Source organism: Centruroides vittatus, unplaced genomic scaffold (genome assembly GCF_030686945.1).
Source record: "Centruroides vittatus isolate TY-2023 unplaced genomic scaffold, ASM3068694v2 contig_2889, whole genome shotgun sequence".
Taxonomy (NCBI): Eukaryota; Metazoa; Arthropoda; class Arachnida; order Scorpiones; family Buthidae; genus Centruroides; species Centruroides vittatus.
The window spans coordinates 46,739-73,318 of NW_027121838.1; the positions used below are offsets into that span (position 1 = coordinate 46,739).

The following is a 26,580-nucleotide window of genomic DNA, read 5'->3' on the forward strand; positions in this document are numbered from 1 at the left end:
CAGATCATCTTTAATAAGCCTCGTTACGTGTCCAATTTTCTATCAAAGGTTTGATCTCGTGTAGTTTATTGTGGACTTGCGCATTCCATACGTTTAGCCATCTCTCATGAGAGATGGCAAAACGACTAGCTTCAAGTCGTCTCCTTCAATAGACATTGCATGCTGTAAAGGACTTGCAGACTTAGCAGCTGCGTCAGCTTGTTCGTTCGCTCCTTATACCAACAAAAAAAAATTTAGAAATGAAGACGAAACTGCGCGAGAAGGGTCGAATTCGAACGAGCAAGAGCACCGCCTGCGCGCACCACTCATTCCCTCTCGCTCATTCGCGAAGCGCGTGAGTCGCGCACGAGATTGTTTGATATTAATAGACTCATTTCGATTTTTAAATTTAATAATTGGCGATTTTGCGCGCCTCCTTTTGAAAGGCGCCCGGGGCACGTGCCCTACTTGCCCCAACCTAGCTACGCCACTGATCAAAAACAGGAACGCACGTTCTAACCTAACATAACCTAACCTATTGTAATAATTTGGTTGATAATAATTATGGTAATTTATTAGAATAGGTTAGGTTAGGTTAGAACGTGTGTCCCCACTGTTCCCTGTCTTCTGATTGCTGGAATCGGAGACGAGCCGCCATTTGTATACCTAGGGTAACATTAACCTAGGTTTTTATAATTGTTCAATAAACAGAAAAAAATATTAATTTGATAGTAGATTCTAACGTTAAAACAAGCAGACAGTTTTCTTTACTTTTGAATAGAAACAATGCTTCGAGCTAACACCAGCAGTCTTGCATAGGTCGTGTCATCTAAAGTTATACGAATAATTTGTTATGAGAATTAATATAATACACTAAATTTGGTGTTTTTATTGTGAAAACCGATATTTCTTTCACTAAAGGTATTGTCCTTCTATTATTCTGTACGGGCTACACCAGTTGTTACAATGTAGGCTGTACACATGCGGAATGGAAAAATGTAAAGGAAAGCGAAAAAAAGTTCGGCGAAATCGGAAACCGAGGCAATTATTTCCATACGAATCAATGTAAATCCAATGAATTTGTTCTACATACTCCAAAATACATACCAAGAACACATTTTATAAGAATAAATAGTGTTTAATACTAAAAGCAATAAGAAATTAATATAAAATGAATATAAAAGACTAATGTAAAGAATAAGTTAACATTTAACAAGCGATTTCCCATGATGGAGCTAGAAGGAAAGGAAAGCAATGATATTGGGCATATTCAAAATCTCAGCATCAATCCAGTGAGATGCTGCCGGAAGTGACGCAACTGCTGGCGTTTTCTACAGAACACAATCGCTGACTGCCGGGAATTTCGGGAGAGAAAAACAATAAAAATGGTCAATGATGAGGACTTCCACGTTAAGGAGAACAGCTTAATGAAAAATGACTATTTTGTAAAGAGAGAAATAGGATGAAGATTTTTAAAATTTCCGTAGCAGTTTTAAATAATATGTACTAACCGCATATTAATTTATTCAGGGTTTATTCATCAAGAAATAAATGAAATTTAAAATTCTCAATCCAAAATAAAGCTTTTACGAGCATCATGGTGGCTGCCACCTTGTTTGCTGGTAGATCCAGCCCCGAAAAAGATTCTTGCAGTGTGCTGGAAGCATGCTGGCAGCAACCGGAAAACATCTGATATTTTGAAAAGAGGTATTGAGTGATGCTGGCTGCACGCTGAGATTTTGAATACGCCCATTGTTTGGCTAAACGCGCGGGGTAATGTTCACACAACGAGAGACAACGCCACACTGAGCGAGAAAACGCGTGATTTAGCAAAATTAGCAGCGACCTCATATGACAACTCTGAGCAAATTGCTTCTGTTCCACCAAATGGCACTATAAAAAAAAGAGAGACTGTGTCATCGGTCAGTCGGGCACCCAGTAATCACTGAAGTCACTTGGACTATAAAAGTCGAACCCAAAGTAAGTGCTTGGGCTCTAGTTCAGGCGATAAAACCCATTAGGAACCAGCCACATTTCCCTTCTTTGCCTCTATCACTCTCGAGTCCAACCCTCTAATACATACTCACAGTTTCACAGCTTTACGCTGTTTAAGCATCACTCAGTTCTTGGTTGAGTGTGTACAATCTCACGGACTGCGGGGCCCCATCCCCAAAGGGACCCGCCCAGCATATTGCCGAGCTATAGGTCTTAGACCTCTTTTAATGTTCTGTCAATTCCTTTAAGTTTCATGAGCATTGCTCTTCTGTTGCAGGCCAGGTGGGTTTTAGACTTGCCTAGCCCTTGCCTAGCCCTTAGATAGCCTCACCTACATTGGCCATGTAATCGGTGGGCCCGAAGGTCCCACTTTATGCTAATAACGGGCAGAGGGGCTTTAGGATAACCCAGCACAGTTAAACACGGACTTTTAGGTCATAGACCTACTTCACAATGATCTGTCAATTCCTTTCCTGTTTCGAACCAGCATCAGTTGGTAACAAGCCATAGTCGTTTCGAGATCGAACTACAGCCAATTCCTTCAGGTAAGAGGGGCAGCTGGGACTTAGGCAGGAGTGGCCCGTCTCCAACTGCAAACCAAACTTTTCGTTGGTTTTGCAACAATTGCTGCATTTCTGTTCCGTTTTGTACTCTTTCTGAGAGTGCACCATCGAACAACGGCTACAACCAAGTCAAACGCACGACACAACGCACGGCAAACACGTGTGTGGCCGTTCAGATCCCAGAGATGGTTTAGTGACAGTTTACCATCCCTGGGAGGTCCCCTCACCACGGACAAGAACCCACATTGAGGGGCTTTCGGAAAGAAAAGAATATGCATGATTTTCTGTTTTTATGGTTTGAAGTAGGTGGCATCATTTGTCTTAATAGACAATAAATAAAGGAGAAAGTTATTAAATTCGTTAAAAAATCCGAGCAGTTTTGTGCATTTTTTCTAAAGTGCACAAAAACACACTTCTTTTCAAATGTAACCGTTTTAAGTGTCTGAATTTGATGATGTTATCGAAACATTTTTAATCAGCATATTTACATCACAAAACAAAAAAATTATAAATAAAATTTTTACAATGAAAAAATGTAAAAGAAATGCGCAAAGTGAATTAATAAAGACAACCAGTAAGAAGAAAAGAATCAAAGTAACTTTTGGCGGTACAAGCATCATCATCAAGTGAAGGAGGAAAGATTCCGATTTCATTTTTTGTCTTTCTGGTCTCTTTAATTCTTCCTTCTTGGAAATAAGGGTCACTTTCTGGAATAATCAATTCAACGAATTAACGGTGTTTGAGGAAAAAAGTGTCGCTTTTTTAGTTCCTTTCTTATCTGACGTTTGAGTATTTAAGTAAATATATGACCAATTTTCACATTAATACTCTTGTTTATAATGTCACTTATCATCCTTTGTTATTTAGTCATTTGAATTATATCCTCGATCTTATTCTGTTTGTCTAAAAAATGTGAATAAAATACCGTTTTCTGAATAGGTTATCATAGTCAACGAGAAGTTACAATGGATATGGAGTATTTCTAAACTTCTTGTGTTCAGACATATTCCAGGTAAATTTTGTAGAATTATTCACCGATTTTGATGAAAAAGACAAAAAGAAGAGAGAAAGTAAATTACTATAACGTGGAAGAAGAAATGTAATATTATGTGATATGCTGAGCACGACTATTTTTTTACACCTTTACAATTTACATTCGTTGTTTGGATTATATTTTGAAAATGCTTAACACAAATTCTGAACGTGGTGATGATGCTACTTTTTTGACATAGGATGACTCGGACCTGGCTGCTTTATTTTTCGTATCGATGTGGCAGATAAGATTTTATGTTCATAGATTTATCTGCAAAAATGTTCTTTCATAAACCATCACGACCCCAACTATTTAAGATAAACTTTAGTACTGAACTTTGGAAATAATACTTGGCACAGAAATGCCGTGTGACAAGTAAACTCAGTTATAATTTTACAGATAATGTTAAACGTTCTTTTGGAATTACTGATGAACGAGCACGTGAAGGGAAATAAAAAGAAAATGAGAAAAGTAGGAAAATTTTTTTTTCAAGTTTTTCAGCATATTTTTGTGTTCACTGTCCTACCGACAATCGGCTTAGGGTGACCGCTGGATCCATTGATTGTATAAGAACCCTACAGTTGAACCCTCCACATTGAAGAGTACAGTCTGCTATTAACAGCACAGTTCAATTTACATCAGGAAACAAAAAAAAACTGTAGTGAACATCGAGAAAAAATAGTCAACAAAATTGCATATATTCAGTTCATAAAAGAATCAACAAATAAAAAAAAATCAAAAGAAACCTTTGGTGTTACAGTCATCATCATCGTTAAGTGATTGAGAAGAGATTGTTATTTAATCTAATTACCATTCTGATTAATATATTGAAGGTTTCTCCTCTGGTAGCAGTTTATTATTTTAATAGTTTCCAGTTACACCAGATATATTCTGTATGAAATTGTTGAAATTGTTCTTTAGTGATAGATTGAGTGCAACCTTCTCTTAGATCGTGATGCATACCACTTGTCTAATGAATAAAACTACTGAACACCGGTCGTGGAGTTGCGCCTGCTCAACGAAATGACTACATGGAGTCTGCATCTGTGTCTGCATCGCCTAATTGGGTTTCTTATAGAAGTCGCACAAGTGTTACGTTACATTAGCCCATCATTCAATGGGCTAAGCCAGGGGTAGCGAACCTACGGCACGCGTACCCAAAGTGGCACGTAAGAGAAATCATCTGGCACGTAATGTATCATATGATTTCTGTCTTTTTCAATCATCCTTTCTGTCTATCACCCGATCATCCTTTTTTCAATCAGATTTTTTTTACATTTATTCTAATTAAAGCGTATTTGTTTAATTTCTTTAAATATCATTATTCGAAGTCTAAGACATTGGCGCGCATTAACATCTTTAAAGCTAAGTACGCTTACAATATGGCACGCGGACTTAAAAAGGTTCGCCATCCTTGGGCTAAGCGAAACAACTCAGCTCAGTGAACCAATTTATTCTACGGCATAAATGTAATAAACAATATAGTAACTCTGAAAAGCTTTCGTTTAAACTTAATAAATGCAGCGTAACAGTCATATACCGCATTTCTATTGTTACGAAACAAAATTTTGTGTTCGTTCACACTATCGAAATAAATGAAGTAATACGAAAATGCAAAATAAAAAAATATGTGAGATAGAAATAAATGTAATTTTAATAATTTAATTAATTTTCATTTATTATTATGCAGAATACTAAATTAATATTCAACGTTACGTTTACAGCACATTGTGAGATTCCCATGTTTTATAGAACAATTATTAAAATAGATATTTTCGAAAAATAAAAACAGTATTCATAATTATTATGTATTTTTTATCAATACAAATAATGACATCAATTAAAAAAAATAATAATAATTTACTTTAAAAATTAAAACAAAGTTATATTGCAAAGAGCAGCAATACGGCAAATGCGCTACATTTATGCAAATTAGATGATTACATTAACGTTTTAAGTATAAAACCGTAAATATTAACTTATTCTATATGGAATTTATGTGTAAAAATGTGCAAATGATAGCATTTTTAAACATATTTTATGAAAATCAATTTACGTAAGATATATTTAAAGCAGTTTTCAGAATCAGACATCATTAATTGTTGTGGAAACTGAATTGTCTAAAGGTATGAATAGTGTTTACTAGTATACTACCAAACTTAAAATTACGTTTAATACTCAGTATTTTATTGTTTGTGTAGTTAAAATTTTAATTTAGTAAATGGCAGAAGCCTATCCACCACCCGAAGAAGAAGAATTCTTTGTGCCAGGTAGGTAAGAGTAAGACTGGCGAATATTCAAATAATGATAAAAATTCACTTATGAAATTTAATATAAAGTTCCAGAGGGAGGTGCACAGAAATACGGCGAACGTTGTCCAGTATGCGGCGATTGTACTGATCTGGAAGATAAATTCGACTGTGATGTATGCCAGGAATGCAACGACTTTTTTGAAATAGTAGTCAGAGGATCGAGAGTTCTGAACTGTGAATTCTTAGGAAGTTGTGATGTGACTGTAGCCAGCGGTAATAACTGTCCCTTCTGTAAAATGAGTAAATGCTACTGTATTGGGATGAATTCTTCAAAAGTCTTTCGTGAGTAACTTAAAATTTTCATTAATAATCTGAACGACCAGATATGCAAATTAACTTTTCGATCTACTTTATGATAGTTCTTAATGAAATAATTATTTAAAAAATATTTTAAAAACACGAAATCGAGAATTTCATCTTGTTAACTTTAATTTTGCATTGAATTTTTTAGTGGATGCTGATCATTATGAATTCAGAAGGAGAAGAATGACCGCTCCTCCTCCTCCTGTATTATTGTTTTTATCTTAATTTTTTAAATTTGAATGTTTTTGTTTTTTTTCCGACCTTTTTTCCCATAAAAATCCTCCACTACTTCTTCTTATTCCACAGATACCTCAACCATTTCAGCTTAACTGGGAGAACATTCAATTCCTAGATTGTCTCCTTTACATGGAGCAGCATTACTATCAATGGCTAAATCTTTCGAGAGAATATCAAAGACTATCTGAAGATGACAAAGTAAGTATCGCTTTTATAACTTTCTAATATCTGTATTTGAAATAAGATTTCTTGTTTTCAGATACTCTTGAAACAAAGAAGTTATTTAAGAGGAACGGCGTTGCAGATGATGGAAAGATCAATGTTTGCTCACGACGTTTTATGGCTCCATAACTGTTTCTACGATCCCTACAGTTGCGACATGCCGCCTCTAAGAGTCGTAGGATGCTTAATTCTCAATCTTGTGCTAGATTTCAGAGATGCCAACATCAGTATGGATCAGTTTAAACTTTTAAAAGTCAAGTTGGCAATGAAAGATGGTAAAATCTTCGAGTAAATTTTTTGTTTTCTTGCTACTTATTTTCTACTAAATCGATAATCTCCATTCTGCAGACGTTAGAATCGAAGATGAACATGAATTTCCTGAATATCTTCATAGAGATATGACAGTAATCGAAGATCATATGAAGACACATGTCAACGAGGGTAATATTTCTCTACGTAATGCAGAAGATTTAACTATTATCTCCGTAAGCAGGTAAGTTTGAAATGATTCTTCGACAAAATTTATAATTCTTACTTGCTTGCACTTAATTTTTTCTTTTTTGTTTTCTAGACTGTTTGAATATTCAGTATATCCAGATGACTATGAATTTCCTTCTCATAGAATTAATGTTGTGCGTGGGGAGGGTGCAGCTCAAGGACAAGCATGAATTTCACAAATTTAGTGCAGTTAATGAAAATTTTTATAATAGACTAGTAGGATGAGATTTTTGTTTTAAAATATTGTTAAGCTTTTATGCTAATCAGGCTCCAAAACAACAAAAATGTATTAAACTAATAAAGTAACGAATAAATTGTTTTTTCTTTTTGAATTAACATGAATCTTGATTTTTCGAATTTTTAGAAAAACAAAACTACAAAAATACTTCTTTTTAATAGTAAATTCGTGTAACAAATTAAAATTTGACTGTATTCAGTGATGTAATTAGGTCTTTATCTTCCAGGAGGCGAGAGCCGCAAACTGGAAATTGACCTCGACTTAGTCTCTGACCAGTCGTAGTTATGTGCCCATTCCCTTCATGAAATTTTCCTTAAGAAGTTCTAAGTTAATTATGTAAGTCATGAGCCTGCTACATTTAGAGAGATTTGGGGTGTACTATAGATTATCACCTATGGAATTTCAGGATTTTGATTATATACTTGAACTCAGGGGACCGAGACGAGTTCAACGGTACCCTATATTTGGACCGGAGACGAAAAATAAAAAAATTATCATACTTTTTAAGTTACCATACTTTTAATGCTCTCACGAAGACGACACCATAGTTGCTAGTACTGCCATCTTGCGGTAAAGCCTGCAAACCATGACGTCAGACTACGGTCATCTCCAGTAGGATTAAACACGCGATACGAGAGCGGAGAGAGCGACGCGACTTCCGATCATCGCGCGATTGCCATTTCGGTTAATGTTACTTATGGCAGCGAATATAGCGGCCGTTCCGACTGTTCGTGCTCCCGACTGACCTCCCGGAGGGGAGCCGCCGGCAGGCCGCCATGTGCTAAACGTCACTAGTTACTGATTCACGGTAGTTCTTGAACAAAGTAAAAAAAAAGGGGGAAACGTCTACTAAAGGCAATTTTAACGGCAAGCGACGCGACTCCCGATCGCGATAGCGAGACCGACTTAGCAGAGAGAGCGACGCGACTCCCTATCATCGCGCGATAGCTGGAAAAAAAGTATGATAACTTTTTTATTTTTCGTCTCCGGTCCAAAAGTAGGGTATCGTTGAACTCGTCTCGGTCTCCTGAGTTCAGATATATACCCAAAGACCCGAAATTCCATAGGTGGTAATTTATAGTATCCCCGAGATTTGTTCAAACGATACATTTACAATACAGGTTTGTCATTTGGATTTTTGTGGCACAAAGCCATTCTTGTCTTGCTGTGATAAAGAACACTGTGAGAGATTGTAATGTTTGTAGAATTATTATGTTTTAATAAAACATCAAGATATAAACGGAAACAATTACAACAAAAGCTTAATACTTACTGTTATGTTTTGTTTTTATGCCTTGATAACGTAGTTAACGAAACCACGGCCCAACTCAACCTTACTCACTTAAACGCCGGCACCCTTCCGATCTACTCCTGTACCACGGGGGAAAATTGGATCGACCTAACATTAGAAAACAGTCACCACTCCTAGGGTCGACCACTGTTACACTATCGACATAGATTCTGCCAGTGACCATAGGTATATCTTCACCCAACTGAACACTACTAGTAATACAAATAATCACACAGGGTGATTATAATCAAAGTTGTCCTACTCTGACCTGTATAGAGTTTATTCTCTTGAACTTATTTTGATGAAACTTGGTATATATGTTATATGAACCATGGGGAAAAGGAAAATGCAAAAGAAAATTTAGTTTAAATTTTTACCACTAGGTGAAAAATGGCGCATGAAGAACAAGAAACACAAAATGGAAACACGCAAAAGATTTTTATTCACAACATTTGTTTAATGAACAATCCACTTGCATCGATTACATGTTCAAAACGCCTCACAATGCAATCTATTTGCATCAATCACATGTTCAAAACTCCTTACGATGCTGTAAGACCATTGAACATGTGATTGATGCAAATGGATTGTTCATTAAACAAATGTTGTGAATAAAAAACTTTTGCCTGTTTACGTTTTGTTTCTTGTTCTTCATGCGCCATTTTTACCTAGTGGTAAAAACTTAAACTAAATTATTTTTGCACTTTCCTTTTCCCCATGGTCTATATAACACATATCTCAAGTTTCATCAAAATAAGTTAAAAAAGAATGGGCTCTAGACAGGTCTGAGTAGGACAACTTTAATTATTGATATAACCACCCTGTAGTTTTCACTGTACTCGCACTAACTGGCAATTATTCCGCGACACCTTCAATAACATTTCGGCTGGTACCCCTCACCAGTCACTATACTCTGGACACCTTAGACAATCTTGTCACCTGGTTTACAAATACAATCACTAACTTCTCTGAGGTCAAACATTGTAAACACAAAAAGGTTCCCTGGTGGACCATTGAGCTAGAAAACGAGAAAAAAGTAGTTAAGAGTTTAAGGAGGCAATTTAGGAATGAACAGGACCCGGACATTAAAGTCACACTTAGAGACTAGTACAGGCACAAACACGATGCTTACAATACCCTTATAAATAAAACAAGGACTAACACTTGAAAGGATTTCTGTATCAACACTTGCAATTGCAACCCTTGGTCTAAACCATACTACTTAGCTTGTAAGAAAAAACACCAGCTCCAAACCCCCTCCACTGTCCAACTTCTGCTACACCAAGAACACGGAAGAAACTATCACGCACATCCTCACCAGCTTTACCCTTTGCATGATCCACAGCAGGATGACAATACAAAAATGGTTATGCGGAGTTCTACGCTCACTCCTCCTAATATAGACAATGACCACAACTTCACCTACATCGAGGTTTCGAATGCCATTTGTTCACTCACCGATAACAACGCTTCAGGTCTTGACGGCATAACCACTAGAATGTATAAACACGGTTTGAGGCCAATCCTACAACGTTTGTTATTCTCTTAAATATCTGCTTGAACACTGATCTTTTTCTTACTCAGTGAAAAAAGGATAGTATCATATTGATTCCCAAACCCACCAGCGCTAAAACTTACAAAAAATACAGACCAATATGCCTTCTCCCAACTCTGGGAAAAATGTAATGATTAATAGGATCACATGGCGTCTACACAAGCATAGAGCCCTGCATCAGAATCAGTTCGGCTTCTCTAAAAGCAAAGTTGATGCCATCCATCAGGTTGTTTTCTACATCCATCAGGCTAAACAAAACAATTAGCATACCGCAATTATCACTATTGACTTTAGAGACACCTTCGATCACGCCTGGTGGCCTACTATCCTGCACACATTACATGCTCATCACTAACCTCATAATCTTTACAAACTTATTTAGTCCTATCTTAGCGACAGGAGTGCAGGTGTTTATACAACACAAAAGTAACATAGTCATACCCATCACTCGAGACTGTCCTAGGGATCCAGGTCTGGTCCTAGTCTCTGGAACAGGGTGTCATTTAAGTGGAGAATAAAGTTATAGGCTGACTTTATTCTGCAATTAAATGACACCCTGCCTCCTGCCGCATACAGGGCTATGCGGATAACACAATTATCCTACCTTCACACAGGAACAGTGAACGCTTACAGGACATATGCAACGACATTCTCAATAACATTCACCAGTGGAGTATTAGGCATAGGCAACTCATAGGAAGACAAATGTAAAAGCATGATAGTTGGTAGGAACGCGCCACTTGTCAGGAAGCTTACCCCTCGAATAGGTGCTCACGGAATAAAGCAAACAACGGAAATTAAATATTTAGGTGTTACTCTTGACCAGAGACTTCACACCCCACATCAAATACATCACGGACAAAGCTAAAAAGTCGGCCAACGCTCTCATTAGTATTGCTAAAAACACACGGGGCGTTTGCCCTAATACCCCGTTCGTACCGAACATTTGAATCTAGATTGTGATCAAGATCGGCGATTATGCCGTGGTGCGACCTCTCTCCACTGTTTCAATCTCGACTGATACGAGGTTCAATCGCGATCGACTCAAGAGAGTTCATGAAACTAGATCCAGTCATAAGAGAGATCCCACAGTCCCACGAGCGCGAGAAAATACAAAATGGCTAAAATCGACAGAGAAATAATATATCTTTTTTATTGCTCGACAGAGAAATAAAAAAGATATTTGGAGAGACGATGACATCTGTCTATTATTAGATATATGGCAAGAAAAAGTATTTATTTCTAACCAAAACTTCCATTTTGTTTGTTGATGTTCGTGACTTACTGTGTAGTTATGCCAGTTTTATCATCGCTTGTAATAGCCGGGTTCTTCTCAAGAGCGGGTTCTTCTCAGCGTGTGCGAACAGCACGACGTTCGACTGGTAACAGTCACAATCCAGATTGTAGGTAAATCGAGATCGAAGTGAGTCACGGATAGTGTGCGAACGTAGTATAACGCTACTAAGCTTATTTACAGTGTTGCAATTCAGCCAGTTCTCCTCCATACTGTACAGGCCTGGGGTCACGTGGCCGCCAAAGTGCATAACTGTTATCTGTTCGAATGATTGCAGCTCTTCGCATTTGTAAGGCTTATGGGACCGCACCCACTAATGTCCTTTTGGTAATATCAGGATTGACCCCTATTGACTTAGAAATTAAACGCATTATTTAGCAGGAAAATCTTGTCACCTTACCCTGGCGACATTATAGCGACTCGGATGTCGACAAAAATGATTAGAGTAGGAAAAAGATTCCCTCCAGTTTTACCTTGATCAATGATATCGGTTTTGGAATCGACAAAAATATCCTTCCGACTTACGATTATCACCTTTCCCATCAGCTTGCCCCTGATGTTTACTTCGAAGATCCAGATGATCATTTCATGTTTAGGATTTACACTGACGGTTTCAAGATGGGAGAAGATGCGGTGCCGCTTTTGTAGTTTACTCCGACTTAGGCCGTGAGTTTCACAACGCTTGCTTTCGTCTAGGTACACACTGCTCAGTAGCACTGGCGGAAACATTAGCTGTTTATATGAGCTTAATTCACATTAGGACAAAGACACTACTTACACTGATTCTGACAGTAGGGTAGCTTTACACAGGATTGCGAAGTCTGATAGCCGCTTAAAACTCGTCCATCTCATACGCCACATTCTCAGGCACTTAGACAACAACATTAAAAAAGATTTCCAATGGGTTCCGGGTCATGCGGGGTTCTCGGCGACGAGACCGCTGACTGTCTTGCCAAACAAGCTGCAAAGTCTCCAGTCACTAGAACTTTCAGTTACATTCCGATCTCATATATCAACAATCACATCAAGAAGCAAATTTTCATTCTCTGACAAGACAGCTGGGACCGTGAAACCATTGGCAGGCTTATTTACACTTTCATCTTCAAGGTAGACACTACTGCGATTCTTTGCCACTTTTACCCTAGTTACACCCTGACTCGGCTACTTACAAGACACGGCAACTTTAAGCAATACTTGAATAGATTTAACCTTGGGGACAATCCACAATGCGATTGTGGTATTCGGAAGGACTAAACACCACTTCACTCTTTTTTTCACTGCAATAGGTACAATCACATTAGGGATAGTTTAATGAGAGCTGCTATTCTTGAAGGGTACAACTGACCTTGCAATATGCACCAACTCATTCACACACGTACAACGTTCCATCATCTACGCGCATTCATATTCCTCTTGAGAGCACTCACTCCGCGGGGCACGGATGGCAATTAGTTATACCTTGCTTTGTTTCAACTGTCGGTATATAGCTGCTTTTCAACTTTGCATTTTAATTGTTATTTTCTGTCTTCTTTTACCGTTTAAATTCGGTTACTCATAGTTGTTAGTCAGATCAGGGACTCTTAGCTTGGTTTTCGGTTAGGTTATGACAGGTTAGGTTAAATTAGATTAGGGTTTGTTAGCTTTAGTCGTCTGGTTAGGTTCGTCTTAGGTTTTGATATGTTAGTTTAGTTAGTGAGTAAGTTAACGTTTAAAAAAAATAATAATAAAATAAATAAATAAATAAAATAAAAATAAAAATTTTGGGGACTTGCTTGTTTGTCTCCGTCGGTCCGTTCGTTTTGTCTAGTTTGTCATTGTGTTCGTTTGCTTTTCGCACACTGTGTGTCTAGCTGTTAAGTAGTATTAAGATTCGCGATCGCGTTCAGTTTTATTAGTATTAAGTAGATGTAAGTTTTCTTACTAACAGACACTTGGCACCAACTTCTACACTTATCCATTTGAATGCAAAATGTTTTTCAAGAGGTGATGAGATTCGGGAACATGTAGTGTCTTCTTTTACAAAATGTGTTTTATACAAGGTTACATGACGGGGTATTTCTCAATCTCTCTATATACATAAAAGACATCGGCCGTACGCAAGGTGTTTAGTTGTCAGAAAAAGGGTATGGGAAAGAACAGGGGAAAAAAGAAGGAGAGGTGATAGACAGTAGAGAAAGTTAGGATCCCTCTGAATGGCATACATAAGGCTACAGTACCCTCTTATGTTTAATATTGGCGTGCAGTTTTTAGGCTGCAAGGCCATAGTTCCCCGAAGGGTCTAAAACAAAACCCAAGTGTAGCGAACATCAATAATTGAGTGCCGCCACGAAGTTTCTTTAAAGATCGAAAAAATGATCTTATATTTCCTGCAATTGGGCAGGGAACATTTCTCAAGCAATAATCACACTAAGCAACATGCACTGTAGTTACTCTGACTCATGCAGCATGTCATACAGAAATTCGTACAATGTTGAACACGTGATTCTTACAAAAGGAAAGTGGGTAAACCAATTTCTAAATTTCCTGTGGCAAAAGTGATAACTCGCACTTCTAAATGAAATTTGCAAATCGAGAACTTAGCACCCGTCACAAAATACATTTTGATACTTTGATTTGTATCAAAGATACTTAAAAATTTATTAATTTATATTTATTTTAAAATGTAGAATTTTAGTTACTGTGTATAAAATTTAGAAACTGTTTCGATTATTTAAAACATGTATAATCATGTCTTTGCTGACGATGATCATGGATGATGCATTACATCTCCTGATGTATGGGTACTGGAATGGTTTTTGATGATGAATTTGCTTGGCTTTCAGGTATTGAATTCAATTTTGAATGAATTGGAAGAGTTTTTTTAGATTTATTTTTAGAAATTCCTTTTGAAGATGCCATTTTTCTACTCCTTTTAGATTTAAGATTGGGTTCTTCTAATCTAACATTTTGAGCCGATGATTTATGTTTCCTTTTTCTCGAAGACCTCAATTTTTTGGGTTTTTCTAATTCTTCTTCATTTGATTTGTTTAGTTTAGATGGTTCTGGAGAGATATTTCGAACACCATCTTCAACATCATCCTTTGTAAATTTAGTAATTTCTTCAATATTCTCAGGAGAGTGATGAATTTTCCTCTTACTACGTTTGTTTCTATGATGTTTCCTTGATCTTTTACTTTTATAAAAATCTTCGTAATATAAATATACTGATATAAAGCAGTATATCTAAATATGCATAGAAAATTTTAGATTCGAGAAGCTTATAATTACATCGATTTCAAAAGTTTTACTTACATTGAAACCTATAAAAATGAGTGTAAGTAGAATAAGACTAATTGCTACCTGCAATATATTAAGTAAATATTTAATAAATGATTCATTTAATATTAAAACTTAGAAAATAATCCCTAAACTGAAGTACGAGGTACTACCTCAGATTTTCCTCATTTTGTTCAACTGGAGGAACAAATGTAAAGCTCTGAAGCCATAAACTATGGCGAATTTAGATTAATAAATCTTTTTTTAGGGTCTTCAACGTTAAGATACGAAGATAAAGTTTTAAAATAACTAAATTTTATAAGAATATTTAAGTTTTTAATTGTCGAAAGTGTAATTTATGGCTCTTAGGTTTGCTAATCATCGATGACCATAGCTGCAAAGCTATGGTCATCAATGATTAAACTGATAAAATTATCAAAAATAATTCCTAAAAATTAGAAAAGTAGAACATTTTTTTCTGTTTGCCTCACGCTACGTTATAATGTTGGGCATTACGACTGAAGCATGCCTCAAGTTGTATAGTAGAACCATTGTTGCACTATTCATCACATTATTAAACGTGTAACTTATTCATATACACTTACAGATATATTTTTTATGGCAAGCAATACACAAACTTCTGCGGCTGGTACTCCGATAATCACCACACCCATCCATATCAAAAATGGGATTAGTAGTTTACGAATTTTCTATAAAAATATATACTTCGTGTTAATGACTACGGCAGCTTTAATGATATTTGTTAGAAAGCAATAAATATATTTTTTTAAATACTGTACATGGTTATTGATTGCAAATAAGTAAATTTTACCTTTATCAACGCACCAATAACTAGCAAACTCATTAGTAAGAGCACTGACCAAAGTAACCAATTGATGATGGTGTAGGCAAGATAGCAAGATGCAGCTGTAAGAAATAACACGAAATTTTTATTTAAATTCACTTCATGCATTAAAGTACTCGAATTTGAACGTATATTATACTAACAAATTCTATTTTCGTCAATATATATCCTTCCAAACTCCTTAAAACTGTTAACGGCTAATCTCAGAATTGAATAAAACTGCAAGAAAATTATTTTACCAATTAGTTTGTAAACAATATAAAGTTACTTTCCACCGTTTCAGGTGGCAATATGTCAACTGATGAGAACATCCACAGAAAGGTCGGAGTTCAGGGAGATGATTTATCCACTAAAAATAGTGACTAAAATTACTTGCCATTGAATAGGAGGCAATGAAAACAGTAGTTTCTTTACTTCCTTTACAGTGTAAATATGAAAGTATTTTCGGTTTTGCCATTTTCGCGATCAAAATTAGAAATTCCGATCCATATAACAATTATGACAATTGTTATTACGCTCACTGTTAACGAACAATAAGCATTAGTATTTATTGTGTTGTAAATATGCTGTTTTCTAACTTAATAAAATTGCCTACATTTTTACCTGTAAAAATATAAGGCTATATGTAATATTTTATTGTATATAAATATGTATTTATATAAAACGAATATCTGCCTGTCTTCTACACACTTGTAAATGCTTTGACCAATCGGCATCCAATTTTTCGCACTTACTCTCTTAGAACTGTGGGGGCTTGCATTTAATAATATAAATAAGGTTGTATCAATCAGTACAAAATCTGTTTTAGGAAATAAGCCTATTTCTTTTTGTAAAACGGGGGTACCTAGCCGGGGTATCCGAACTTCGCGACCCACAACCTACCAGGAAAAGAGTTGTTTTTCTTCAAGATATTGCGGTGGTTTTCCTTTTTCCCCTCTCCTTTCTGCTGTCTCTTCCTTTCTCCTTTTCCTACACTTTAAAAATTTACGGTTTGTATGTACGAGTCCAAAAGCGAACCATGCATATTTAATCACATTATTAAATATTGGCGCAGATAATTGATGGTGAAGAATCCAATGTAATTTTAATATGCCATTTCTAGTTGCCCAGAACAATTTCGTCGAAGAATCATTACAAAATAATTGTATAGCAACGAAAATCTCATCTTAATTTGCTTGCAAAGTTCAACAAGAAATTTTAAGCAGTCCTCTTTAAATCACATTGAAGTAATGGTTGACAGAGGCTCAGTTTCTAACAGGGACATTGTTCTTCCACCAAGAAATATTTTTTTCACATCTTGGTGATTTCTTACATCAGCTGGGTCAATTTCAGACAAATTTGTAGTTAGCAAAGTTTCTTCCTTAATAAACATACTTAAAATATTACGATACTCTGCTGAAATCATGGAATATAAAACATGTAGGCGAAAATGTTCTGATTGAAATTCAGTGTTTAAAACATTCACTTTGTGTAACACATACTGTAGGAAAACGAATGTATGTTTTGTTCCTTTGTTTACTAGAATATCATATATACCTCTGGCACCATCGATTTTGTTTGTTTGCATCTCTGATTGAAAATAAAGTTTTAAAGCATCCCACTGTTCTAAAATAATGTTGATAACATTTTCACAAGAAAGCCATCTTGTTTGTGATAATTTTGGTATTTTATGTTGACTTGTGTTGACAACCCCTTGAATCATTTTAAAATCATTTTGCCTTTTGCTGCTGCGAGCAAAATACGATGTAATATTTTTTAGAAATAATTCGAGATACGAAGAAAATGTTTTCACAACGTGACTGCTGCAAAGGGCAAAAGAATGGCAAATGCAACCAATAGCAAAAATTGATGGAAAATCTTGCTTCAATAATGTAAGAAGTCCAGTTTTGTTACCCACCATTGTAGCGCAGTTGTGACTGGTAAACCCGATCATATTTTGTAACGGTACCTTTCTTTCTTGAAAAATTGATTTGATACAGTTTTGCAGACCCTGAGCTGTTCCATTTTCCACCAATACTATGTCGAAAAAAACATCTTTTACATCATTTCTTTTATGATCAAAGTAACGAACAACAATAGCCAAAGTTTGTGAGACTAAAATATCGGTGCTCTCATCAATTATCATAGAATATTTTTGTTTCTTGCATATGTCTTCAATTTTCAGTTTTTCATAATAAGCAGTGCCATTTTGCATTAAATACGACAACTTGGCATGTTTCATCTGAATACATTTTGCAATTTGGTTATCTGGAAAGGCCTTCCTGCAAACATCTATGAGATGATCTGCATTGCTAAAAGGCACGTTATGCTACGAAAAGTATGCTGCTATCAGCAATTCTGCCTTCGCAGTTTCTTCATTAGCTGAGAGTTTCTTTTTTTTTGAAGATGGCATCAATTGTTTTAACTGTTTTGTCTTTGGCAGCTTCAAAAGCTTTCCTATGCTTAGGTCTTTTCATTTGTGTCTCAATCATTGACTTGTTAGCATTTTTCAGCACTGTATTACAACAAATACAAAAGCTCAAGTTTTTGTCCGTTTTCTCACGTCGTAGCCAGTCTTTAAACATGGGATTTCGAAGCCAATTTTCTTGAAATTTTGGTGTATACCAGGTCTTTTTTTGCTGGTGTATCAGGTGGCATTTCGTTATCACTCATGTTTAACTTAATATGTAAAATGAAAGGTTAATTTGGAAAAAAATTGAGCTAGATTTCTTACCTCTAAAAATAACTGACCAATATTAGCTGCAAACGCTGTTATAAATTACTTAATGAGGTGATACTAATGAGTTTAAAACTTGCAAGTATATAAAATTGTTGTGAATAATCAAATGAAATTCGAAGTCCATAGCGAGATAGAAGTCTGGCTTGTATAGAATTCTTTGTTGCTTATTTAACACGTGGCAAAACCCTCTAGACTAAAACTATGTCAATTTCAGTGTTGCCAATACTTTTTAGCTTTTGTAGCTAAATATTATTAAAAAATTAGCCCAAAATAGCTAATTATCAGGACAACTGCCACCATCACAGTCTTTTCTTTTTTAATTCTTTCCGTCCTGTGGGCAATAAGAAAGCCTCTTACAGCAAGCCCATTATGGGTTCGACCAGGCCCACAATGGGGCGGCCGGTTGGTGAGGGATATGTCAGCTTCCATCCCTCACCACTCGGCCGCCCCAATGTGGGCCTGGCCGAACCCATATTTACCACAGATAATTTATATACCATATTAGACAATAAGTCTATTACTTAAAATTTAGAACACTAACATTGTGTTGTAGGTAAGTTACACTTATTAAATACTGTATATAATTATTCACATTTAAGAATTAATAGAATAAATGCAACACGTTTAGCTGCCATCATTTTAATTCTTCTAAAACTTTTGTTCTAAAACTTACACCACTTCATATACAAACTTACAATGTACTGTACTGTACATTTTCAAAATCTACAACATATATATATCATGCACATATTTAAGAATAAAAAATATTACTAATTTATACATTGCATAAAGCAATACATTTTAATTTCAAAATACACGTAAGCCATCCAGATTTTTAATTAAGTAGCTGGAGTTAAGATGTTGCTGCTTGTGTCACGATAGCAAATCATTGCAGGGTATGATTTCATAGCTTGAGCAGGTGCTTAAGTGTATCTGAGTGTTTCTTTTTAACTCCACGTGATTCAGGATTCAGCAAATAAAGTACCATGCTTTTCGTTTTTGTTTTTAAAATCTAAATTTTTTTATTATTTAAGTCATTTTATTTAAGTCATATTTTTAAAATAACCCATATTTTACAAAAATTAGAAAAAAAACAACCTCGAAACCAGGAGAAAATCGAAAAACCCAGTTCTGGGTTTTACACCAAGAAGTGGTAACCCTGATGTAACTTATACATGACAAGTATTTGAATTTATACCAGTAAAATTGTAAAGTGAGCAGCCATGTCTTTTTTATTTGAAACTTTATTCATTATATATATATATATATATGACTGTAAATATTAACAGGTAAAAAGATTAAATTTTTGTACATTATGATACAAATGGATTGATACAAATATTGGCTTACGTGCCTACGAATTTTGTAGAATAAGTAGTCGATAGTTGAAAGTTCAAACATGAAATAGAAAATATCTTTTGGATATTGAAAAATCTGGTATCGTAGAATAAATGTGTTTTCGAAAAATCTAAAATGTGTTCTTTAAACATCCCAAGTCTGCAGAAAAATTAACAAGTTTAGTTGCAAAATGGTCTGTGAAAAGGTGTGCACCTCAGGAGGACTTTCTATGGGAAATAAACCTCTATTTCCCATAGAAGCTGGAAATCTCAACGTGACAAACCCGCGACCACCAATGCTAAAAAGTTTTATTGCTAATGGGCAGTAAAGAAACACGGTATTTCTTGAATGATGTCTCGAGATTGAAGGAAAATATGCTGAGTGTATTGATTGAAAGTACATTTTTTTCTGTAATTTCAAAGTTAATGAAACTATAACTCGCTTGTAGATAGCTTCCACGGGAACCATCTTTTTGGTATAACTGAGTTTTCGGCTATTGATTACTTACTTCTATTAAATCGGTATCAGGTACTACAAGTTAAATCAAGTATTCGACATCAGACATCCCGTACATTAGATTTGGTATGTAAATATATGCAATTAAATGTTAATTATTCATTTTATACGAACACTTCCATTGTTAAATCATTAATCATCAAAATTAAATGAAGAAATTTTATTTAATTTTGAATATGATAATGTCAAGTTTGACATATGAGAATCAGCAACACCGATGACCAAATTATTGTAGTATAGGTGACGAAATTTGACGTTGTGTAAATATGTAAAGCGATTACTTATATTAATTTATTATTTAAAAATAATTATTAAATTAAAATAGTATTTTATTTATGTTAAGATGTTTTCTAAGAATACTTAAAATGAATTTTGTTAAATAAAAATATAAATTATCTTCAGGAAAAATCTTTGAAAATGGAGAATGGTGTACATTTTCGTACGTCTGGAGAAGACTGTTCTAGCGATGAACAAGATGCGTAAGTGGAAATTAAGAAAATCTCATTAAAAATTTTTTTTGTGTAATTTTATATCATAATTTTTGTTCCGCATAAAAGAGCAAAATCCTACGTAAATCGAAAATATTTCTTGTAGAAAAACCCATAAAATCAAACTGAAGCTTCCCTCCGGAAAACTACAACAAAATTTAATCAAAGTATTAACTTAAATAATTAGTTTCAGTAAAACAATTACGGAATTATCAATTAAAAAAATTATCACCAGGTGAAGAATAGCGCTTAACTCAGTGAATTCGTTATTGAGATCGAAGGTTACAAGTATTCTCCACACAGGATTTAAGGTCGGACGAATAATGCGACGCAAAAAATGGATGCCTCTAGGAAGCAATTCTTTAGATTAGGTGCATAAAACCACCGAAGAATAGTAATTGTTCACGGGTTCGCTCCTCAACAGTAGCGATATCCGAGTTTCCTTCGCGTACTACGCCTAAATAACAGCCAGTTTCCGTTGAAAGTACTTCCGGGAGGCATACTCACTCGGCACAGCTCCCTTGTGTTGTGTTACCGTGCCCATTGATCATACTTGAAGGTGTCAATACCGCAAAAATTACTCACGAAATTGAAGTCCCGACAACTGCAGTAACTGTTGTGATATATAAAATTAATTTAATCTTTTAAAATACGTGTTCTGATATTGTATTTGTAATTTTCATATTTTTTCCAGAATATGAGGTTGAAAATATATAATTCTTCCGGAATTTTTCAGGAACGACACGATGAACAATGTAAATTACCCGGAGAGAAGTAAGTATTTATATTTCTCCCACGGTATTTCCAAAAGAATTTTGCTTTACAGTAAATTACAATTTATTCGTTAAGAATGTCGAGTGTGTTGCATTCATCCTGCAATACTGAATACATACGGAGTATGGGCTTGTTTGTATTGTTCAGATTTCTTCTACAACAATGTAGTGAAATTAGAGGTGCCTCGATGCCAAGGAATAGGCAATTGCCTATTGATGGGGGAGAACGATTGCAGTTTTTGTTGGTTGAATAAATGTTACGAAGTTGGAATGGATGCCGATAAAATTAGTTGTAAGTATCCAAACAATTTATTCTAATTCAAACAAAAATAAGTTCTTTACAGAACGTTGAAACGTCTCAGATGGCGAAAATTATTTAAGCATACGTTTTAATCGAATGGTAGAAAGTCGAGTAAGTCGCTTCAATTTCGAATTTGCTTTCAAAAATTCACTAAACTTGATGACTTTTTAAATATTTTCAATTAGAAAGGAATCAGGTTGAACACGATGAAAGACGAGGATCAGCTATTAGAATATATTCCACACTTACAACACACGTTTATCAAAGCATCAAAGCGAATCGAAGCATTTAAAATTTTACCTGTTTCCCATCAAGTAAGATGGATTTTCTGATGAAGAATTCAAAAACTAAAATTTCTTATATTTTTTTATGAATTTAAACGACTTGCAATGCGGAAACGTCGAACAAATATATGCATTTACTCAGTCTATTTTGAACAGTACGTGTTGAGACACTGGTGCAATATAGCGAAAGAATCTAAGCTTTACATATAGAAATATAAACACTGTAGTTATAGCTACAGCTTGAATTCTTACACACATTCATCAAAGTGAAAACTAGGCGTAAAACGTCGTTCTTCAGTTTGCGAATAGGTATAAATTTGACAGTGCCAAGAATTCAACATTTGTTCATTTGGTGGGACAATGATCCTTTTGTGTCAAATTTCTGTAGAAATGTGTAGTGTCTCAGTCGAGATCTTAAGTAGCTAGGCAGTGTGTAGTAAAGAACATCATTGTTCAACACGAATTTCCTAGTTCCAAACAGAAGCACTTTTGAGGTTTAGTTCCTTGTCTGTAGGAGACGTTTAGTTGTTTAAACTGCGAGTTTGTTCGTATTTTTGCTTCACTGATACTTCGATTCTCTAGTCAATCTCTACAATAAGTATTGTAGAGAGATATTCTGAATATATGCCTTTTATGTTCGATGTTATTGCATTGTTACCTTGCTTACATTTAAAATAAAACGTTTTCTGATTTATACTCTGTGATTACATTATTCAAGTGCAATATTTATATTTTCAGGTTAAAATAGTGGAGCAATGTTTAATAAGAGGAATTATCATGGAACTTACTCGAAGATGTCTCAATGTGCACGACGTGTTAAGAGCACAAAAGTCATTTTTAGATCCTCACGTGTCACGTAGTGATTTTGTGAAAGAATTCGGTGCGAGTATATTATCTTTTGCGAAATATTTAAAAGAAGAAATCGCGAATAAATCCGTGTTTCGTTTCGCGGAATTATATCTTGTTTTTGAAAATCGTACGTACGTAAATTTCAACAATAATAATTCGAATTGCGTAAGATTTATGCAAATTTATTTCTAATCAGATTTAACTTATCCCGAATTCTTAACATCGAAGAGGCTCGTTACGGTGACGAGGAAAATAAAACATTTGGAAACGTGTTTCAGCGAGTCCGGAATGGCCACGGCATACGTCACAGACGATCCTTCGAGATTCTACATAGAAGAACCCGAAATGTAATGCATAAATTATGAAATAAAGTTAAAATCTATGTCGACAAAAAGAAGGATCGTACTGCATGCGCCTAATTTCGTGTCGCCCTGTATTGCTGATATGACAATTGGAAAGTATTGAATACCGTCTTGAAGTAAGCAAACCAATAGCATAGTTCGTTTCATAAGAAACGAATTATGTCATTGGTTTTCTTTCTTAGTTACTCGCTACACAGACTCAATAATTTATTATTTTGAAATACAATACAAAAATTTCATATGGAGATAAAGATCCGAGGAGTTTTATTTAAAGAAAAATCAATTAAAGTACCGTAATATGCAAATTGGTTTAAATCGTGTTAATGAAAAACCTGAGTAACGTTAGAAATCTTTCGTTTTGCTGAAAAAAATAAGTGACTAAAATTGTGAAATGTCGACTGTAGGAACGGAAAGCTTCAAGTGTAACTTTAATAAAAGAGCAGTAGAGGAAGAGTAGGTATCATTTTTAATTTAAGACCTAAAATTCCCTTTTTAATGTTATACGTAAGTAAACAAAATAAATTTAATTCCATGGAAATTTTACGTAATATTTAAGTATAAAATGTATGTAGATTAGATATGGAGACATTTCACACGAAATGTGACAATATTTTTTTCTTCCGCACGTTAATAACTGATAGAATATACTCCCAAATCTCCGAACAACTGCCACTGACAGGACCATAGAAATGGCCGTTATTGGAGTTTCGAATATTATTTGATTTTCAAAAGATATTCGAAAAGTTGTTTGATTTAATTTGGAAGCTTTTCTTTGATATATTCTTAGAAGTACTCAAATCCGTGCATTAGAAATCCACTTTATCGACAAGAATCACACGACAAAGACACTTTATCGTGTGGTTATCTGGCTTCTAAAATAACTAAATTTGGCAATAGTCATTCAACGAGGTGGATCGTGCGATAAAATACAAGGAAAATTTAAATAAAATATCTTACATTTCATATAGCGAATTCGTATTTGCAGATTTAGACCAATAGTATGCAAAAATCAAACTAAGAATAAAGGTAAATGAGTCGTATTAATTAATGTATATGGAAACACCACTAACAAAATAAAATTTTTCCAGTGGTTGTCAGAAAATGCGTAATTTGCAAAGTGAATGAGGCCGTACTAACTAAATACGGATCATAGGCCTGATTGTACTGTTTGGATTTCTTCTATGATTGCGTGTCCAACTTCGTGGTGCCACACATTCTGGCACCACGAAGGCGAACAGTTGGACAATGGCAATTGTCCAACAGTTCCCGATGATTGTAACTTTTGCAAGTTAAATAGATGTTACGATGCCGGAATGAAGGCAGAGCTGATTGATTGTAAGTAAAGAAAATTATGAATTTAACATTAGCGTCAGAATTGTCCTTATATAAAACTATACAGGTGGCGAAAGTTACTCAATTTTGCGTTTTATTCGTTTCACTCAATCACCAGTAAGTACTGTTAGACAATTGTCTGTTGCAATATTCCGAAATTTGTGTTTTTTGAATACGTAAATTTCTTCCAGAGAAGAATCGGGTTCCTGAAGAAGACAGATGAAAAACAATTATTTGAGTGTATACCTTGCCTTCGAAATATGTTTCTCAACACTGTATTCTCTATGAAACAGTTTACATGTTTACCAATAACGAGAAGAGTAAGTATGTTCTATATTTTTCGAAGTTTTGGGTAATAAATTTTCTGTAATTGCACAAAACTGTGTACTTTCGGGGATTTTGTAGCCTGTGCCCATCGGTGGCCGAGTGGACAACACTTCTAAACACTGGTGATCGTGGGTTCGTGCTTTGCCAAGAGGGTATTCACGTGGAGAATTTTTGGTTTTCTTTACCAATTACCTAAAAAGGGGACCGATTTTCGTAGAAAATTCTTCAGAGAGAATTTTTTCATTGTCAGATCGTCCAAGTGTCATTGCATCAATTAATTCCAACTTGATAAAGAGATACAGTAGCCTATAAGCGGGATCGAACCCCAAATTGATGTTTTACATAAATTGTAATTAAATAATCAAAATTCTTCTAGCAATTCCTTTTGTCAAAAGCAATGATAAGAGGAATAATCATGGAACTCGTCGAGATGTGCCGTCACGTTCATAATGTCTTAAGATTGAAAACATCCTATGTTGATCCTCATGTATCTCGCAGTGAATTTGTTAGAGATTTTGGTGTAAATGTTTTGCGCCTGACAGAATCTATCAGCACGAATGAAAACATCAGAATTTTCTCGTTTTATAACATTAAGCTATTGCTGATATTTCAAGATAGTGAGTACACGTTTGTTTACTAAATGCACTTTAAACAATTAAGAATATTACTTTTTTATATATTTTTCGCAGAAATTTATTTTCCTAACATTATATATTTAAAGAGACGTTTAAATACGGAAAATGAACTTATTGAAATTATTGAAAAGTTATTTAATGAAAATCTTAAAGCAATGGAATGTATCTGAAAAATTTCCCGTGTTCCTCTGTCAGAAGACGTTAGGTAAGTATTAATGGGACGTAGTATTAGAGGAAAGTATGGATGGAAGTATTTAATAAATAGAATAATATACATTTTTAAATGAGATTGTTATAATTAAAATTAATATATTTGTTCTCCTTTTAGCAAAAACAATAATTGTGCAAAGTTTGTACAATTTCGTGGACCTCATATCAAATTTAATGACGATTCTGATTAAAAAAAAACTGTAAATAAATATTTTTAAGATTGGTATTTTATTTGAATAACTATTTGTGTGCAAATTAAAAATTATATTTGAATCAATTTCTATGATACACTGTGTACCTATTTGTCCTTGATGACAGATCAATTTTATCAGAAAACTTAAGTAAGTGTGATGTGTTTTTAAACAATTAATTGTAGACTGGATTGTGATTTTACAGAGAAATTAATAAAATATGTACATAACTTCTGTGTTTTTATTTCAATGAAGTCTTTACTTTCATAACAGTATTCATCACTGGAGTGAGCAAGATTGTTTTATACTTTTAGATCTTCAAAATATTTATACAAATAAATAATTCGATTGAATTTTTCGTGTCTACGTGAAAGCTTATAACTTTTACAGTGAGTTTTCTCAAATTGCTTTGTTAATATCGCCAATAATAATTGTCGTTTCTTCACCTCTGTGAGGCCTTGGATATCAATAATGTAATTCATAAGAAGAGTTTGACCGTTCCAGACTTTATTAATTATTGTGGATAGAACTAACCTACATCATCCATCCCTATTTCTTAAGCAAGCCGTGTAGCCTGCCTGTAATAAATAATGATTTTAACACGGCTGATACCTT

The 26,580-nt window shown here is 34.8% G+C and overlaps 5 protein-coding genes across 6 annotated transcripts; 3 read left to right on the forward strand and 2 right to left on the reverse strand.

Moving 5' to 3' along the window:
• The first annotated feature begins 5,523 nt into the window (after nt 1-5,523).
• LOC136972282 (hepatocyte nuclear factor 4-gamma-like) lies at nt 5,524-7,447 on the forward strand. Its single transcript, XM_067266838.1, has 8 exons — nt 5,524-5,696; nt 5,772-5,840; nt 5,910-6,164; nt 6,334-6,389; nt 6,492-6,620; nt 6,682-6,919; nt 6,993-7,137; nt 7,216-7,447. Exons 2-8 carry the CDS (start codon nt 5,792-5,794, stop codon nt 7,310-7,312), a joined length of 969 nt encoding a protein of 322 aa, XP_067122939.1. The 5' UTR covers nt 5,524-5,696; nt 5,772-5,791; the 3' UTR covers nt 7,313-7,447.
• A 6,697-nt stretch (nt 7,448-14,144) lies between these two features.
• LOC136972283 (uncharacterized) lies at nt 14,145-16,157 on the reverse strand. 2 transcript variants are annotated; one of them, XM_067266839.1, is made up of 5 exons: nt 15,784-16,157; nt 15,608-15,702; nt 15,381-15,485; nt 14,812-14,859; nt 14,145-14,742 (listed from the first exon to the last, which is right to left on the reverse strand). In XM_067266839.1, the coding sequence occupies exons 2-5, from the start codon at nt 15,638-15,640 to the stop codon at nt 14,281-14,283; spliced, it is 648 nt and encodes a 215-aa protein (XP_067122940.1). In that variant the 5' UTR covers nt 15,641-15,702; nt 15,784-16,157; the 3' UTR covers nt 14,145-14,280. The 2 variants fall into 2 exon arrangements, with proteins under 2 accessions (XP_067122940.1, XP_067122942.1); XM_067266841.1 differs by having other exon boundaries at nt 15,381-15,523.
• Nucleotides 16,158-16,856: 699 nt separating this feature from the next.
• On the reverse strand, nt 16,857-17,861 carry LOC136972275 (zinc finger protein 862-like). Its single transcript, XM_067266832.1, has one exon. It carries the CDS (start codon nt 17,859-17,861, stop codon nt 16,857-16,859), a length of 1,005 nt encoding a protein of 334 aa, XP_067122933.1.
• Nucleotides 17,862-19,887: 2,026 nt separating this feature from the next.
• On the forward strand, nt 19,888-23,259 carry LOC136972276 (transcription factor HNF-4 homolog). The gene is made up of 8 exons (XM_067266834.1): nt 19,888-19,971; nt 20,616-20,692; nt 21,438-21,475; nt 21,551-21,766; nt 21,837-21,886; nt 21,961-22,089; nt 22,798-23,035; nt 23,105-23,259. Exons 1-8 carry the CDS (start codon nt 19,888-19,890, stop codon nt 23,257-23,259), a joined length of 987 nt encoding a protein of 328 aa, XP_067122935.1.
• Nucleotides 23,260-24,539: 1,280 nt separating this feature from the next.
• LOC136972284 (uncharacterized) lies at nt 24,540-25,974 on the forward strand. Its single transcript, XM_067266842.1, has 6 exons — nt 24,540-24,605; nt 24,670-24,719; nt 24,794-24,922; nt 25,306-25,546; nt 25,619-25,769; nt 25,893-25,974. Exons 1-5 carry the CDS (start codon nt 24,584-24,586, stop codon nt 25,732-25,734), a joined length of 558 nt encoding a protein of 185 aa, XP_067122943.1. The 5' UTR covers nt 24,540-24,583; the 3' UTR covers nt 25,735-25,769; nt 25,893-25,974.
• The last annotated feature ends 606 nt before the right edge of the window (nt 25,975-26,580 follow it).

Excerpts from the sequence above, each read along its gene's own strand:
- LOC136972282 (XM_067266838.1), top strand. The coding sequence starts at position 5,792 with ATGGCAGAAGCCTATCCACCACCCGAAGAAGAAGAATTCTTTGTGCCA. Across the intron at positions 6,621-6,681 it reads GACTATCTGAAGATGACAAA|ATACTCTTGAAACAAAGAAG; the intron begins GTAAGTATCGCT and ends TCTTGTTTTCAG. Across the intron at positions 7,138-7,215 it reads ACTATTATCTCCGTAAGCAG|ACTGTTTGAATATTCAGTAT; the intron begins GTAAGTTTGAAA and ends TTTGTTTTCTAG.
- LOC136972283 (XM_067266839.1), bottom strand. The coding sequence starts at position 15,640 with ATGAGTTTGCTAGTTATTGGTGCGTTGATAAAG. Across the intron at positions 14,860-15,380 it reads TTGCCATAAAAAATATATCT|GTAGCAATTAGTCTTATTCT; the intron begins GTAAGTGTATAT and ends AATATATTGCAG. Across the intron at positions 14,743-14,811 it reads TCATTTTTATAGGTTTCAAT|ATATACTGCTTTATATCAGT; the intron begins GTAAGTAAAACT and ends ATGCATATTTAG.
- LOC136972275 (XM_067266832.1), bottom strand. The coding sequence starts at position 17,861 with ATGAAACATGCCAAGTTGTCGTATTTAATGCAAAATGGCACTGCTTAT.
- LOC136972276 (XM_067266834.1), top strand. The coding sequence starts at position 19,888 with ATGGTCTGTGAAAAGGTGTGCACCTCAGGAGGACTTTCTATGGGAAAT. Across the intron at positions 20,693-21,437 it reads TCTAGCGATGAACAAGATGC|GAACGACACGATGAACAATG; the intron begins GTAAGTGGAAAT and ends GGAATTTTTCAG. Across the intron at positions 21,767-21,836 it reads GGATGCCGATAAAATTAGTT|ATGGCGAAAATTATTTAAGC; the intron begins GTAAGTATCCAA and ends GAAACGTCTCAG.
- LOC136972284 (XM_067266842.1), top strand. The coding sequence starts at position 24,584 with ATGAAGGCAGAGCTGATTGATT. Across the intron at positions 24,606-24,669 it reads GAAGGCAGAGCTGATTGATT|GTGGCGAAAGTTACTCAATT; the intron begins GTAAGTAAAGAA and ends AAAACTATACAG. Across the intron at positions 25,547-25,618 it reads ATTGCTGATATTTCAAGATA|AAATTTATTTTCCTAACATT; the intron begins GTGAGTACACGT and ends TATTTTTCGCAG.